Below are 17,120 nucleotides of genomic sequence, written 5' to 3' on the forward strand. Positions count from 1 at the left end.
CCAAAGTGCTAGGATTACAGGCATGAGCCACCATGCCTGGTGGACAGATGTCTTTTATTTAAATGTTTGCTGGCTTGATTTTGTCAATTTTAAATATTAGACGTATGACACACAGGTTTCCATTTGTCGCTTTGCCCCAGGCGCTGCAAATACTAGACATGGGCCTGTCCTTGTGTCTGGAATTTGCCGATACCACCTTTAAGGAGTCATGCTAAAATTCACAAACTATATGAAAAGATTCTCTTTGCATGAGGCTGTCCACACAGGTATTTATTTGAAGACCATTGCTGAGAGAAAAAAAAAAAAATCAAAATCTTTCTTTCAAGTCACACTAATAGTTCCTTTCCTACTAAAGTACTGCCTAGTTGACATCTAAGCCCATCAGGATGTAAGAAAAAGTGGTGCTAATATCAGAGCTGTCAGTCAGTCTTGGGAAGAGATTAACTCCACTGGCATCAGCTAAGAGTAGGCAGAGAGACTTTGGAGGCAGACAGACCGAAGCAATTAGTAAATTCGCTAAAAGGATTCTTTCACAAATGGAAGGCTGAAAAAAATGGGTGATGACATCCATCTTCCAAGGAAAAGAATAGGAGACTAAGAAGGTTGTTTAATGCTTAAAAAATTATTCATTAGAAATCAATCTTGTGGCTGCACCCAGCTGATGGGAGAGTTGGGGTGCACATTTTTATGTACCAATCTGTAAACTCTCTTACTGTGGAAAAAGGGGAGAGTGAGTATTTGGAAACAAAGAGCTGTCTCTGTCCCAAAGAAGTTTATGGAAATGCTTAACACAATGCCCAGTTCACAGCAAGTCACCGAGAACTATTAGTGTCATCATACCAATAATCAAAAAGAGAAAATGGGAACTTTTGTTACTTTTTGTGAGACGATATCCAAACCCATAAAGACCCCAATTTTCACTGCTATTTTTCAGAGCTGAGCAAAAGCACAGATACAGAATTAGAAGTCCTGGGTTCAAATCCCTTAGGCAAAGTATTTAGTCTCTCTGGGTTTCAGTTTCTTCATCTGTAAGTTGGAAATAATGATATCTACTTCGTGGTGGTGGTTGTGAGCACTAATGAGAAAGGATGTACGTTAAACTCTATAGCAGAGTTTCTGGCACAAGAGTTGATACTCAGTAAGTGTTTTTTCATCAGTCCCTTCACTGATGTATTCATCTAACAAATATTAATCAAGCACCTGCTATGTGTTAAGCACTCTAGTAGGTGTTAGGAAGAAAATGATGAATATGATAGGTTGTTTCTGACCTCAAGGAGCTGTATTATAGTTTAGTGGTACACAGGCATTAAACCCAGCTACGAATTATAATTAATTGTCATTGTAATAAATAGTATGAAAACAATATGAAGAGACTCTCAGTAGAGAGATGAATCATAGGTCAGGATTAGGGTGCTTATGGAGAAAAATGACCAGGTAAATGAATTTGAGAAATAATTAAAATGTAGAATCAGTGAGTACAGGGATGATGTCTAAGCAATGGGTAGATAGGGATATCATGTACTGATGACGGAGAAGACGGAGGCAGGGGTGTAGAAGAAAGTCCATGGAAGGAAGGAGGGAAGGAAGGAGGGAGGGAAGGAAGGAAGGAAGGAAGGATAGATGGACGAATGGACAGACGTATGAATGGATGGATGGCAGATGGACAAAGGAATGAATGAGGACTGCTTTATTAGACAAATAGAAAAGTAGAGAAATGGGTGAGAGTGGATAGATCAATAATAAGTCTTTGGTGGAGTATATGGGGTATATAGGTAAAACTCAATAAAACAATACTGCATTATTTATGTAGGATTCTCTTTTTCGGATAGTTAGAAGATTTGGATATGGATAATGGGCATCACTAAAACATTAATTTTTGTTAAGAGTTAAAATGCCATAACATTTTTAATGTTAAAAGAACACAAAAATATATACTTGAGAATGAAACTGGATTGAACAAAACTGTATTTTCTAAAGACTTTAAATTATACACTTTCTAGCAATCATCATTCTTTCATACATTCAACATATTTCTGAAGACTAAATTGGAGGGTTGGAGGATGCCAAGGTAAACCATTTGTGGTTTTGCCTTCAAAGGGTAGGGCACACAGGATTAACGTATATGTGAAGATAACACGACGAGAATCATGAATTTAAGATAAATATGGATAAAACACTATAAACATCCTTTCATTCTTTTAAAATCAATACACAATAATTTGCATATTTATGGGGTATGTATTGGTATTGTGATACATGTAATGTATAATGATTAGAATAGGATAGTTAGCATAGCCGTCATTTCAAACCTTTTTATGTGGGATCCTTTTTCTTATTTTAATCCTCAAAGTAACCCTTAGAAATATGTAGCACAATTTTTATTACTATTATTATTGTTTGAGACTGAGTTTCGCTCTTGTTGCCCAGCTGGAGTACAGTGGCGTGATCTCAGCTCACTGCAACCTCTGCCTCCTGGGTTCAAGTGATTCTCCTGCCTCAGCCTCCAGAGTAGCTGGAATTACAGGCATGCACCACCACGCCTGGCTAATTTTGTATTTTTAGTAGAGATGGGGTTTCTCCATATTGGTCAGGCTGGTCTTGAACTCCTGACCTCAGGTGATCCACCTGCCTCGGCCTCCCAAAGTGCTGGGATTACAGGTGTGAGCCACAGCGCCTGGCCTGTAGCACAATTATTAATATCATTCTTTTACAGACGCTAAAACTGCGATGCAGGGAGGTCAAGTGACATGACAGAACCAGAACTTGAGCCTCCAATCTTCTCATCCACCCTCTCCCCTCTACCACACACCACCTATAAAGAATGAGAAAATCGGCCAGGCGCGGTGGCTCATGCCTGTAATCTCCGCACTTTGGGAGGCCGAAGTGGGTGGATTGCCTGAGGTCAGGAGTTCGAGACCAGCCTGACCGACATGGTGAAACCTCATCTCTACTAAAAATACAAAAACTAGCTGAGTGCAATGGCGGGCACCTGTAATCCCAGCTACTCGGGAGGCTGAGGCAGGAGATTTGCTTGAACCTGGGAGGCGGAAGTTGCAGTGAGCCAAGACTGGGCCATTATACTCTAGCCCGGGCAACAAGAGTGAAACTCCATCTCAAACAAAAAAAAAAAAAAAAAAAAAAAAAAAAAAAGACTGAGAAAATCAGCAGTGAAGGTGGGAGGAGACAGTAGGATGGCCGAGGATGTGTCTCAATATGCACCTCTGGGGTAAGGCCTGTGGGAGAAGGGAGAAAAGAGTAAAACAGCCTGCATCCTTACTCAGCTGATTTCTTCCCCTTTATAGGTCAAAGTATTTCCATGGGAAGAAGGTGAATGGAGAGATTGAGATCCGAGTGGAGCAGGTAGGTAGGAGCTTGTCTTTAGCGGTGTTGTTTGACCTTTTCTGCAGCTGAGACTGTTCTTACACACAATCTTGGTCCCCATCTTATGTGCTCATAATGAGCGAAGATTACCAGAAAAGTCCAAGCTTATACCTGGGAGTCTCATTAAATTTCAGAATTATTTGGGCCAGTGGTTTTCAACCTTTTATGTTTTAGCAGAGACCCTTTCTTCAAGGGAAATGTCAAATAGGAACTCATTCTACAAAAGAGAGACATGTAGAGCTGCTTTGATGGAAATGGGCAGGTGGAGCCCAACGTCTGTCTGTTCCATACTGCTCCTTTTGGCCCCTGGGGCATCTCCTTGCAGCCACCTGGGCTAGTGAACATGATTTAGGAACATAATGAAGTGCCTTGAATCCTGCCTGTCTCATTTTCTAGATTTTGGACAGGTGACTTAATCTCTGTCTGCCTCAATTTCCTTATATCATTGTGGGGATTAAATTATTTAAAACCTCAGAAGGGATCAGAATTGCAAATACTATCTCTTGCTATCGCTATTAATATCAATATCCAGGTCCCTTATTTTATGTGGAAAGAAACACGGATTTGTTTAGGGCTGTGTAGGGAGGCAGTGGCAGAATCAGGAGTAGAAGGTGTGGTTCCTGGCTCCAGATCAAAGCTTTCTCCTATTCGTTCAGCGAGGAGCTCCTCTCTGTCAAACACTGTGCTCAGCGTTGGGAGAGCACATTTGAGCATGGGCTCTGGAGCCATACTCCAGATTTGAATCCCAACACCACCCGCTACTAACCTTGTGACTTACGCTCTCTCCAGCTCAATTTCTTCATCTGTCCATCTGGGGCAATAATAGCATCAGCCTGTATTCATAGGTGCTGTGAGGATCAAACGAGTTAGTCCGTGAAAAGTGCTCAGAACAGTACCTGGCACATACTGGGCACTTAGTAAATGTTACCCATTTATCATCAGCATCATTATTCGTTATCCTCCTCCTACTCCTCCTCCTCATCAAAGGCAAACAGTAACTAACATAGACAAGGTCCTTGCTGTAAAAATGATTTCAAAATACAATTTTTAAAATAGGGGAGTATGACTGTTCTTCTCCCTGCACTTTTTGAGCTTAGTGTGTCAGAGAAGCAGAAAGGTCTCCTAAGCATCAGACTGAGTTGGTTTAATATTAAAACACCTACACTTTGAATTTCAGTTTGATTCTGTGGCTTTCAAGTCAACCCAGTGTCTCCTGGTTTTCCTTCCATGGCAGAGAGCAGGTTATTTTTGTTCATTTTGCAAATATTTGTCAAGAGTCTACTATGCTAGCTAGCTAATATGTGGAAAACGAGTATGTAGAAGAAGAAGCCCAGTCTCCAAATGCCTGTGGTCTAGGAGGAGAGTTGAGCTAAGTCTTTTCTTTTTCTTTTTCTTTTTTTTTTTTTTTTTTTGGGATGGAGTCTCACGCTGTTGCCCAGGCTGGAGTGCAGTGGCGTGAACTGCAACCTCTGCCTCCCGAGTTCAAGCAATTCTTCTGCCTCAGCCTCCTGAGTAGCTGGGACTACAGGCATGTGCCACCATGCCTGGCTGATTTTTTTTTTTTTTCTGTGTTTTTAGTACAGATGGAGTTTCACCATGTTGGTCAGGCTAGTCTCGAACTCCTGACTTCAAATGATCTGCCTGCCTTGGCCTCCCAAAGTTCTGGGATTACAGGCATGAGCCACCGCACGTGGCCTACAGAACAATAACATTGATGATGGTAGCAAACTTTTATTGAACGTTTACTATTTGCTAGATGCCATATTAAGTGTTTTCCATGCAATAACTCATTCAATCCACACAATTTGCCTGTTGCTGAGGAAACTTGGGCTCAGAGAGCTTAATAAATTCCCCAGGCAGGTCACAAAGCTAGTAAGAATGCAGTGAAGTTGGGGTTTGAACTTACAGGTAGAAACCAGGGATGAGAGGTCCAAATTTAGCGCTCCCAGCAGCAGAGGTCACAGTCAACTGAAAGACTCAGATGTTGGCCTTGAGGAGGGAGTGGTGTTTGAAATAGATCAAAGGATGGATAGGATGTCAACAAGTGGAGATGGTGGCATGAAGAGTGTGTGAATGGAGGAGGCAGTGTGAGCAAAGATAAGGAGACCAGAAGTACAGGGTATGGAGTGACAGGGAGTGCGGTGTGGTTCTCCAAAACAGGACACATCATCTTCCCCTGCACCCACCCTACTCCTCCCTAATTCTCTCTCTCAGTGAAGAGTGTGACCATCTACCTTCCACCTTTACCAGAAACCTGCTCCAGCTCCCGAATGTGTCCCCCTTCCTGTACCACTGCACCCATTCAATGACTGGATCCTGCTGACTCCACATCTGGTATTTCCTAGTCCCTGCACTTCTCCCTTCATCCCCATTACCTAGATCCTTGGCTGGACCACCCTAAACTCTTGTCCAATCTTCCTCATCAACAGCCTCACAACTTCATGTTTTCCAGCCATCTCCAATGTATTCTTCATACCAAAGCTAGAGTGATCTTCCTCAAAAAGCAGATTAGATCCTTTGAAGTGTTAGCTTTAAAATCCTTTCCTCAAAGACTCCTTCTCAGAGCCGTTTCCAGATTTGTATCAGGTAACCTGGTTATTCCCTTTCATAGCTCCTCAACTTTTCCTTCCTGGCCCTTATCTGAGTTTTTAGCCATACATTTTGAGTGGGATGATTTGCCTGAGGGTAGAGACCATGACTGTCTGGATCTCACCCTAAGTAGCACTGGGCCTGGCACAAAAGAGAATTGAAGGAAATATTTGCAGAATGAATAACTGATAGATTCTACAGATTCCAGGCTGCTTGTCAGTTTCCAAGGGCGATAAGTCACCACTCACCGCTTCTTTTTTTTTTTTTTTTTTTTGACAGTCTCACCCTGTCGCCAGGCTGGAGTGCAGTGGCACAGTCTCGGCTCACTGCAACCTCTGCCTCCCGAGTTCAAGCTATTCTCTTACCTCAGCCTCCCAAGTAGCTGGGACTACAAGCATCCCCCAGCACACCCAGATAATTTTTGTATTTTTGGTAGAGATGGGGTTTCACCATGTTGACCAGGGTGGTCTCAATCTCTTGACCTCGTGATCCGCCAGCCTCAGCCTCCCAAAATGCTGGGATTACAGGCCACCGTGCCCGGCCACCACTTGTTAATCTCCCCTCAAAACTCTGGGTTTTCCATAAACCATCTGGTAAATACTTGGTTGCCAGCTGAGCTCACCCTGCCTCATCCCATTTGTGGAAATCCCAGGGGCATGTTTTAATTTTCCCCTTTTATCTCAGCAATGCCATTGGCCCAACTTGTAGGTACAAAATCTATGAGCAGGACCATCAGGGAATTGCCCTAAGAATAACTCACCCTGGGGCTCTGGGGCCCCTCGGCCAGTTTATGAGGTCTACAATCACACTGAAAAACCTTGGCTAATTTAGAGTCATTTTGATTTCCAGCCATGCCCCTCTGTGAAAGCCAAAAGGTGAATTAGCCAGGAAACCAATTAGCAGGTCATTTGGGCATTTTTCCCCAGAAGACATACCTTTCCAAATCCATCTTGGAATCAGAATCACTTGTCTTTGCCCATCTATATCAATGGGCGGGACACATAAGCAACCCCCCCAGGAATCTCACATGCATCCTTTAGCACTTGGGAAAAGTCTCAGGACGGAAGCCACTGTTTAGTCTGAGCTGGCCTCACATTTTGGGATCCTGTCTCCCAACCAAGGGCCAAATTAACCAGATAATTGCACTGTCTGGGTTTTGCTGGACAGAGCGAATGAGTTAGTTGTGGTTGGCCTAGAGGAAGCCTCCACCCATTCTCTCCATCCTCTTCCCCCCGCCCCCGCCCCCAGTCTAAAAACTGCTTGCCTCAACCTTTACAGAGCCAGGAATCAAGAAACCCTGGGGAGGCCCGTGGGGGAGATAGCATCATGTTGCATTCTGTTACCCAGAATGCCCTACTGGCTCTGCAGGGCCCTCACAGCAGTATCCTAGTAGGGTCTGAGAGGATCAGCCAGGATGGTTGGCATGTCAAACTCTCCTCTGTTTATATTTGAGGTAAAGGGTCTTTTTCTCCACAGGCACAAGTCACCCCTCTGTGGGACCAAGCAATGAGGTTGATGAATGGATTAATATTAAGTAGACTCACAGTTCTGGGACATCAGTGGGCTAGGACTTGCTAGGGTAGAGCCTCAGTCTCTAAATTTTAAGAGAAGACTGAAATCACCACCGCTAGTCTTTCCTCCGTGTTAATGGAGGTACCAAGGCAGAAAGAACATTAATGCCTTGCTCTAGCAGGCGGAGAAAAAGGCAAGAGAAGGGTTTATACCTGCTCTTGAGCAACTCCCAGCCCAATGAAGGAAGCCAGATGACCCATGGATTTACATATGAATATTAGTTGCTCCTTTGAGTACTGTCCTTGTGTAATAGTGGGTTGGGTTGGGGTTAAGAAGCTGTCCAGGGGAGGCTGCTGTTGGGAGACTGTTCATCTTCTGCCCTTTATATATTTAACATCAATGTTTTCTGAATGGAAAGGTGAGATATTCCCCTTAAAATATTTTAAACACTGCAGACCCCGTATTTATATTTTTTTATATGCACTTCAGCCTTCAACCCACACTTCTTTCTGGGACAACATTTCTTAGAATGGACCTTAGCTGTAGATACTGACCATAAAGACCTATATTTCAAGAAACAGTTGTCAACAAGATAGAGAAGTGGAGGTTGGATGTTAATTCAGTTTGGTGGTTTGGTAACAGGTTGAACATCATCCTCGTTAGGAAATGATTACTTGATAGAAATAAATACCCCTTGGGAGAAATCTAATGGCTTGCCAAAAGGCTTTGTACTTGGCTTTGTTCTCCTTCTTACTAGTGACTTATGAAATTATATATGCTAATGACTTTAACTAGACGGGAGAGAGAATATGCAGGATTAAATTTGATGTGATCAAATTGAATAGGAATACAATACAAAGTTCAGTAGGTGGTGGCAATTCCTGCAGCCTCAGTGAGAGTGCAGGTTTGGCTGGTTACAGTAGCTCACGCCTGTATCCCGGCAGTTTGGGAGGCCCAGGCAGGACTGCTTGAGCCCAGGAGTTCATGACCAGCCTAGGCAACATTGCGAGACTCTGTCTCTACAAAACTAAAAAAAGATGACTGATGACCTCAAGCTGATGGGCTGAGTTAAAAAACTCAGCTGTGAAAGAGCAAGATTAGGGATTTTTTTTTTTTTTTTTTTTTTTTTTTGAGACAGAGTCTCACTCTGTCGCCAGGCTGGAGTGCAGTGGTGCGATCTCGGCTCACTGCCACCTCTGCCTCCGGGGTTCAAGTGATTCTCATGCCTCAGCCTCCTGAGCAGCTGGGATTTCAGGCACATGCCACCAGGCCCAGCTAATGTTTGTATTTTTAGTAAAGACAGGGTTTCACCATGTTGGCCAGGATGTCTCAATCTCCTGACCTTATGATCCTCCCCCCTTAGCTTCCCAAAGTGATGGGATTACAGGCATAAGCCACCGCACCCAGCCAGGGAGACCTATCTTATTAACATCACATGAGAAAAACCAAAAAGACCTAACATTTGAGTTGAGCACAGCTTAATATGTGCGGGAGGAAATGTGGTATAGGGGTTAAGATCATGGCTCCAGAGTAAGATAGACTGAAGATGAAATCTCAGTTCAGTCGTATTTTAGCTGTGTTTGCTTTTTACCTAAAACATCTCTAAATCAGTTTCCTCACCTAAAAATGATGATAATAAATTTATTCCCCAGAGTTATTGTGTGAAAAAATGAGTTAATGTAATATGCTGAGCATTTGTTTCCGGCACATGTATTAGGTGCTCAATAAACTACAGTTGAGATTTTGCTACTCCCCAAAAACCTGATACCACTTCAGGCTGCACTATCAAAGCACAGCAGTGAGAATGCAGGAAGGTGGTAGTTCATACACTCCCTCTTACATGCACACACACACACACACACACACACACACACACACACACACACACGATGCTTGTGAGACACTCTAATAAGAGATCCAGTTGTGTGTCACACTGGAAGGGGGTTGCAGCAACCTGGAATGCCTTCTGAAAAGGAATTGGAGTGAGAGAAACTAAGGCCAATAAGGAAAGAGGATTCGTTTAAGGAACTGGAGATGTTTAGTCCGGAGGAAGAAAGGTCTCTGATAGGTCCCAGTTTACTCTTTACAAATATCTACCTCTTGAACAAGTATGGTTGATAAAGTGAGTTACCATTTGTTGAGTCCTTATGAGATAAAGCTAAATGCATTTTATGGTTGAAGTAGGCACCTCCATCTTTTAGAAACTGAGACTCAGAGAGAGTAAGTGGCTTGCCCAAGGTTGCCCAACTAGTAGGTGGCATGGGTCTGTTTTTGAACCCAGCCAGTCTGACTTCAGGGTCCTCTTCTTATCCACTATATATATTTTTTCTTCCAGTGTTGTGAATATCAAGAACAATAACCAAAAGTATTGATTAAAGCACCAACCTCACAATGCCTCTTTAAGATGGGTACTTTGAGTTGGGTGCAGTGGCTCATGCCTGTAATCCCAGCACTTTGGGAGACTGAGGCAAGTGGATCGCCTGAGGTCAGAAGTTCAAGACCAGCTTAGCCAACATGGCGAAACTCTATTTCTACTAAAAATACAAAAATTAGCCAGGCATGGTGACGCACGCCTGTAATCCCAGCTACTTGGGAGGCTGAGGCAGGAGAATTGCTTGAACCCGAGAGGCAGAGGTTGCAGTGAGCCAAGATCATACCATTGCACTCCAGCCTGGGTGCAGCAAGAGCAAAACTCTATCTGAAACAAACAAACAAGCAAACAAACAAACAAAAGATGGGTACTTTGTCCCCTTCCGCAGATGAAGAAGCTGGGGCTCAGAGATGTTAAACAAGCAGAAGAAATGGGTGATAGAGGAGGAATCTGAACCCAGGTTTCTGTGCTGAGCACCACCCTCTATTGTTTCACTGGGGTTCGAATTCAGTCTATTGGTGCGTCCTACAGGAAGATCAATTTCAACTTGGTCTACCCAGAAACTGTTAAGTAGTGCTGATTAATGAGGAATGGGCCATTCCCCTTTGGTCGGGAAGGCGTCTCCTGTGCTGGAAATGCTGTGGCAGAAACTGGGTGGCTAACTGGGGGAATATTTCACAGGAAATTAATGTGCTTAGTAGGAGATAACCTTTGTTAATCTTTTTTCTTTTTTTGGGGGGGAAGTAGTATATTCAAATAGTTAAAAATTGAAAAGCTACACAATGGTATGTGGTGAAAAGTCTGCCTCCCACTCTGCCTGCACCAATCTAGTTCTCTTCCATGTACTTAACTGTTATCACTAGTTTTTTGGGCAGCTTTCCAGAGAAGTTTTAAATGCAATGAGCAAATATATATACATGCTTTTCACAAAGGGTAGTTGGTCAGAAAAACATTGACCATGCTATGTATTTCAGAGGGAATTTAATAAGGAGGATTGATTACAAATGGATCAAAGGGGAAATCATTTTACCCAGAGGCACAACAGTCCTACATTCACTGTTTATCACTGTCACTGTTGTCACTGAGGAATCAGGAGCCTGTACTCTTTTTGTTGTTGTCGTTATTTTGTTTTGTTTAGTTTTCGAGACAGGGTCCCCCTCTTTCACCCAGGCTGTAGTGCAATGGTGTAATCACGGTTCACTGACACCTTGAACTCCTGGGCTCAAGTGATCCTCCCACTCTGACCTCCCACGTAGCTTGGACCACAGGTGTGCACCACCATGCCCAGCTTTTTTTTTTTTTTTTTTTTTTTTTTTCTGTTTTTTAGTTTTTGTAGTGATAAGGAATCGCGATGTTGCCTAGGCTGGTCATGAACTCCTGGGCTCAAGCAATCCTCCTGCCTGGGCCTCCCAAAGTGCTGGGATTACAGGTGTGAGCTACTGCACTTGGCCAAACCTGTGCTTTCACTGAGGCTGCAGGAATTGCCACCACCTGTTCAAACTGCTGTAGCTGTTGGTGAAGCTTCTGTAACCCACCTGAAGCAGAATTGTTGCTGCCTTCTTTGTACCTTCAATTCCTGCATGAATGCCTCCCATTGGTGGAAATGAGCTGAAATTATGTGGCTAAAGGATCTGGGGAATGCAGATTTTAGGCTTTCAGCTCCCATAGTGCAGGAGAGACTATAGAAGGATGAGTGGCAATAGACAGTGACTGGCACAGTCCACCCCTTTGGCTGCTCGACATCTACACATACCTTTCTACTTATCCACACTCCTCTGCACCCTCATTGTTCACTTAATATTTCTTGGAGTTTATTCCATGAGAGTATATGCAGACCTGCCTCATTCTTGTTAATGATGGACTGGAGTCTGTCATGTGGATACACCATAATTTGTTTTCCGTAATTTTACTATTATAGACAATGCTAAACTTGTGTCATTTCAAACATTTATTAATCAATCTGTAGGATTCACTTCTAGAAATAGGATAACTTGTTCCAAAAACATTGCAGGTGGTGGATGCTGTAATGCACATTGAGGAATGAAGGACTTTTCTTCCAGCTGCTGGAATTGCTACCAGAAGGTAGCCTTCCTCTGTCATTCCTCCTTGAAAGTGCCTCAGGTGAGGAGAGCTGCCTCTCCCAAGGTCACATCTCCTTCCTGGTGGCAGTTACGTCCAATGACTGGCTGTCAATGGCTATAATAAATCCCTGTCCCCATCACCCCAGTTTGGGATAACTCTGAAGGGCTATCCAGCTTCAGAGCTTCTTGCAGAGTTGCCGGAGACCTCTGCTGAGACAGCTGTGTGGCCCAAATTCTCACAGTCCTGCATCCTTTCTTTTCTTCCCCCTTCCAGTGATGGAGATCCCAGAGAATTCCCTAATAAACCTCCCCCAAGGCTAATATCCATCCCAGGGTCTGCTTTCCAGAGAACCCAACCTGAGAGAACACATTTATAATTTTGATAGATATTGCAAAATTCCTCTCCATAGAGGTCATACAGAATTCATCCGTAAGACTCTTCTGGTCTTGATTTCTGGGACTGTACATGACCCATGAGTTCTGGAGTCCATCCTGCACAGAATGCTCTCCTGGTTACAGCCCAGGCATGGATGCTGAACTCTGAAGTGCTCCATAATTTGATCTTCCTATTTGACCTCCTTGTGTTTGAAATTCACCAGAGCTTGGTGTTTCTCTGCAGGACTGAGTCGGACAGAACTCTACCCACTCTGATCCACTAAGCCTTGTTTTGTTAACACAATCCTGCAAGATTTATTTGTTTGGCTTGGCTTACCCTGACCTCAGACGTTCTGTTCTGTATTATTTTTAAAAGCGTGCAGGTCTCCATGGAGGCCTTTTTCTTTTTAAATCTAAGAACCAGCTGGGGGGATAAAAAAAAGCAGGTGGAATACTAGGGCCCATTAGCTGAAACATAACTCATTAGAGGAGCGAGTATTTCCCTTCTTAACCGTGGCATTGATTATTGTAGGTTTATCAGCTTCCTGGGTCTACCTTTAGGCTCATCAACTTAAGAAGTCTACAGAAAATGGAGAAACAATAACATTGATGATGGTAGCAAACTTTATTGAACATTTACTATTTGCTAGGTGCCACATTAAATGTTTTCCATGCAGTAACTCATTCAATCCACACGGTATGCCTGTTGCTGAGGAAACTGGGGCCCAGAGCTTAAGTAAATTGCCCAGGCATGTGACACAGCTAGTAAGAATGCAGTGAAGCAGGGATTTGAACCCAGGTCTGGCTGACTCCAAGGTCCTAGTTCTTAACCAGAGTACATCTGTCAGAATATATGCTGGTCATGAACTTGTCTTTACAAAGCTTTTTGCCTTTCCCCTCTCAGCTTGAGTACATATCCCACAGTATCTTCCTATCTCACCCTACTCTTTTGATCTACTGGGTAAATTACAAATTCATATGAGATGTTTTCCCAGCAAAACAGTCCTCTTTTCTTGACTAACCCCAATGGTTCTTATTCATCATTTCATGTTTCTGGCTTATTCTTGCATAGTTTTTCTGTTAACAATTCTATTTCTTTTCATTGCTTTCCCCCAAGGGTTGATGTTCATTATTGTCTTTAAACGTAGCTCTCCATCTTTATCTTTTTTTTTTTTTTTTTTGAGATGGAGTCTCACTTTATCGCCCAGGCTGGAGTGCAGTGGCTCGATATCTTTTTTTTTTTTTTTTTTTTAATAGAGACAGAGTCTTTCTATGTTGCCCAGGCTGGTCTTGAATTCCTGGGCTCAAGTGATCCTCCTGCCTTGGCCTCCCAAAGTGTTGGGATTACAGGTGTGAGCCAACATGCCCAGCTAAGCTCTATGTTTTTAGACTATCTGGATAGTATAATAGCTTGGACTCTCAAGCCAGATCAACTAGGTTTGAATTCTGCCTCCACCACTTCCTGAGTAACCTTGAAGAGGTAATTTAACTGCCCCATGCCTCAGTTTCCTCATATAAAATAATAATAAGTGCTCATATAGTTGTTGTGAGACTGAAATAGGTTACTGTAAGACTGCATGAAGCACTTGAAGCAGAGCCTAGCATATAGAAAGTGCTTAATAAATATTATAACTGTTTTTATGATCAGCTTCACATCATTGAACACATTTGCCTGAGTAATTTCTAGGCTTCGGTCTCTTGAAGCATTCAGAAATAGAAAGGATATAATCCATGCACTAAAGAAGTTTGCAGTGCAGTTTTTGGGATAAAAAAACATAAAAAGCTCATGTTTCTCTGTGTGTGTGGATTATTTACACATATGTTCAACCATAGTTCCCACTGATACACAACATTCATTTCTGGATGGCACCTGTCATCCATTTCTAACTTCTTGATAGTAGATAGCACAGACTCTGGACCTGAAGAAAAAATGCAGTGAATATTTGTTGAGTGATTGTGTGAGTGAGTTGAAGGTGTAACATAGTCATAGAAGGATAGAACCAGAGAGTGTCCTAGGAGACTGTCCAATCCTGCTCCCTTGTTTAACAGCTAAAAGTTTCAGAGGGTGGAAGTGACTTAGCACACACGTGAAATTATTGTTGGAGTCCAAAATGTGGAGAGCACTAGCTTTCATCTCCCGGGTCACTGCTTTTCCTACTACAGTTCTCCACCTGCCCATGCCATCTTTTGTTTTTCCCTTTTAAGAAGCCATTGGTCCCTTCTGATGGTTTTAATAGCAAGCAAAAAAATAGCAAAAACAAATGAGGTTTATATTTTTCACATTTACCTGTGAGAAGCCTTCTTCTTGGGAGGAACCTAGGATAGAGTGCTGAACCATAGCTGATAGCCAAAGGAGAGCTCCAAGCAGTGAGGGCTTGGGAATGCCAAGACCAAGGCTGAATGAGCCCCACTGATTCTAAACACAACAAGGACAGCATTGCCCGTTGCATGACCCTTTAGACTCTCCTCTTCTTTTCTGCTGGAGGAGAGTACAGCATCCTGGTTTGGTAGCACCATTTAGCACCTGCACTGGAGATGAGAAGGAAGGAGGGATGGGAGTCAAAGGGAGTTCATCCTCTTGCACTAGGAAACCCAGCTCAGAGTTCCTTAGCCTTTAGCTACTGTGTTTGGAAATTCACATTTCCTTACTGCCACACCATTTCATCAGCATCAGCACGGCCCCCTGTTAGTACCATTGATAAATGAGACTCTGGTAGAAATTAAGTGGACATTCTGAAAGAGAACTCAGTAAGCCCTTTCACTTCTTGAAGGATGTATAACAAACAAAACAAACAGAGCTTGTCTTATCTGAACCTGTTCCTTCATTCAAGAAACAGTCACTGAGCACCTGCTCTGTACTTTGTCCTAATGACAGAGCCCTCCACACTCAAAGAGTTCTTTATCTGGTGGGAAGATAGACATTGAAGGCAGTGGCCATAATGTGTTGTGATGAGGGCTGTTGTAGAGATTTATCTAACCTTGGGATGTTCTCAGGAAAGACCTCACAGAGAAGCTGATGTCCAGCAGGGTTTGGGGACAAGAATTAGGTGAGGGTGAGTGGGCAGATGTGCACACTGGGCCTTCTAGCTAAAGAGCATGATTCAAGTCTCAGCTTGTCACATACAGGGCAAATGACCAGGGTATGCCCTGCATGAGAAAGGAGGTGGGAGACGAAGCCGACAAAGAAAGTGGAGGGCAATCTATTCAGGGTGGGCTATTAGTACAAGGCATGCAAGTAAGAATTGTGTCCTAGAGGCAGGATGTACGTACTAGACTTCTTAAGCCACGGAGTGCTGCAACTGTGATTTCATTTTAGAATGCACAGGCTGACAGTGGTCTTAGAAGATTGGCTGGATAGGAATGGTGGCTTGAGACTGGAGGCAGAAAAACTCAGCTCTGGATTTGGTGCAAAAGATACCTTATCCTTGAATATGATGCTTGGGTAGGAGGCACATTTAAGGGACTTCATAAGTGTTAAGTGAATGCATGTACATCCTCTCCACTGTGTTCCTTAGCCACTTGAGCCATTCTCATACCTGCAATTCGTATTTGAAACTAGAAGAGAAGAGATGACCTATTTTTCTCAAGACTGAGAGGATGGAGTCAAACCCACATGATGTGTTTGAGCTGGCATTTCTTGAAAGTGAGCCATTGCCAACCTCCTCTTGTTCACCACCTTAGTCCAGCCACTTGGAGTAACCCATTTCACACTGCACATTTCAACTTGCTCCCAATCTGCCTAATCCCCAGCCTTGTGATTCCTTCATCTGTTGATGATCTCCCTCCCCATGCACTACTGCTCCTGGTTACACCACTTCTCCAGCATGGCCTTCAGCTTTTGTGTGGCTAGTCTACATTTTCTGCCAACTCTGCTGTTGTCTCTACCATTTGGGGTCTGGCCCACTCCCTGATGAGAGGAGCCCCCACTGGGCTCACCCTGGCCCTGCCAGCAGCCTCTGCCTGGATGTGCTTACACAGTGGATTTGAGCCTTTGCATTTCAGTGGGAATCAAGGGTTATTAATTAACCTAGGGTGGAACCTATTATGAAACATCCCAGAAAACTGGAATGAACCAAAGGGATTTCTGAACTCACAGCAGGGAAAAATGCCTTTTAATTGACTTGGATGACTTCACCACAAAAATCTGTCTGGCTGTTATGCTAAACTGGAAACTAATCTATTAGATTGTCTAAGGAGTCTCCTAGCCCACTCCAAGCAGAGTCTCCTGAGAAGGGGAGTGGGCCGACATATCAACAGGACTTATGCATTGAAATGGCTTCCTTTGGATCATACACAGTCAGGGCGCATATTTCCGGTGTTAGAGAATGAGTTTATGTGCCCTACAATGTCAGAGAGAGAGAATTAGGGAGGAGTAGGGTGGGCGCAGGGGAAGATGATGTGTCCTGTTTTGGAGAACCTACAATGTCTATCTTTAATATCCCATAGGATTTTAGTAGTTCTAAGACACCATTTACTTTACAATAGAATTCAACCTAAACTGGACCTGTCTTGGTCCAGTCTTGGCCCTCTCATCTCAGGAAGTTTTAGAGGATGACATGAGAGAGTTTCCACTGGTGGTGCATGAGGCAGCTGACACTGTACAGCCTGGGCTCTGAAGGGATTAATGATCATAGCTAGTGTCTAATCACATGCTTACTAAGTGTCAGGCACATGCTGAGCATTTCATATGGATTACTGTGTTTAATCCTCATCATGACTCTATCATGAGCAGGTACTGTAAGTTCCCCCATTCTTCAGATGAGGAACCTGAGGCTCACCCAAGGCCACACAGCATACAAGTGGCAGAGCTG

The 17,120-nt window shown here is 43.4% G+C and overlaps 1 protein-coding gene across 2 annotated transcripts in view; it reads left to right on the top strand.

Annotated features, from left to right (window-relative positions):
- The window catches only part of SYN3 (synapsin III), a 547,449-nt gene that overhangs the window by 76,608 nt on the left and 453,721 nt on the right, over positions 1 to 17,120 (top strand). For both annotated transcript variants that reach the window (XM_030915417.1, XM_030915416.1), the window contains exon 3: positions 3,303 to 3,360. In XM_030915417.1, the coding sequence (XP_030771277.1) occupies positions 3,303 to 3,360 (58 nt within the window). The remainder of the gene's footprint in view (positions 1 to 3,302; positions 3,361 to 17,120) is intronic.

This window comes from Rhinopithecus roxellana, chromosome 13 (genome assembly GCF_007565055.1).
Source record: "Rhinopithecus roxellana isolate Shanxi Qingling chromosome 13, ASM756505v1, whole genome shotgun sequence".
NCBI classification, from domain to species: Eukaryota; Metazoa; Chordata; class Mammalia; order Primates; family Cercopithecidae; genus Rhinopithecus; species Rhinopithecus roxellana.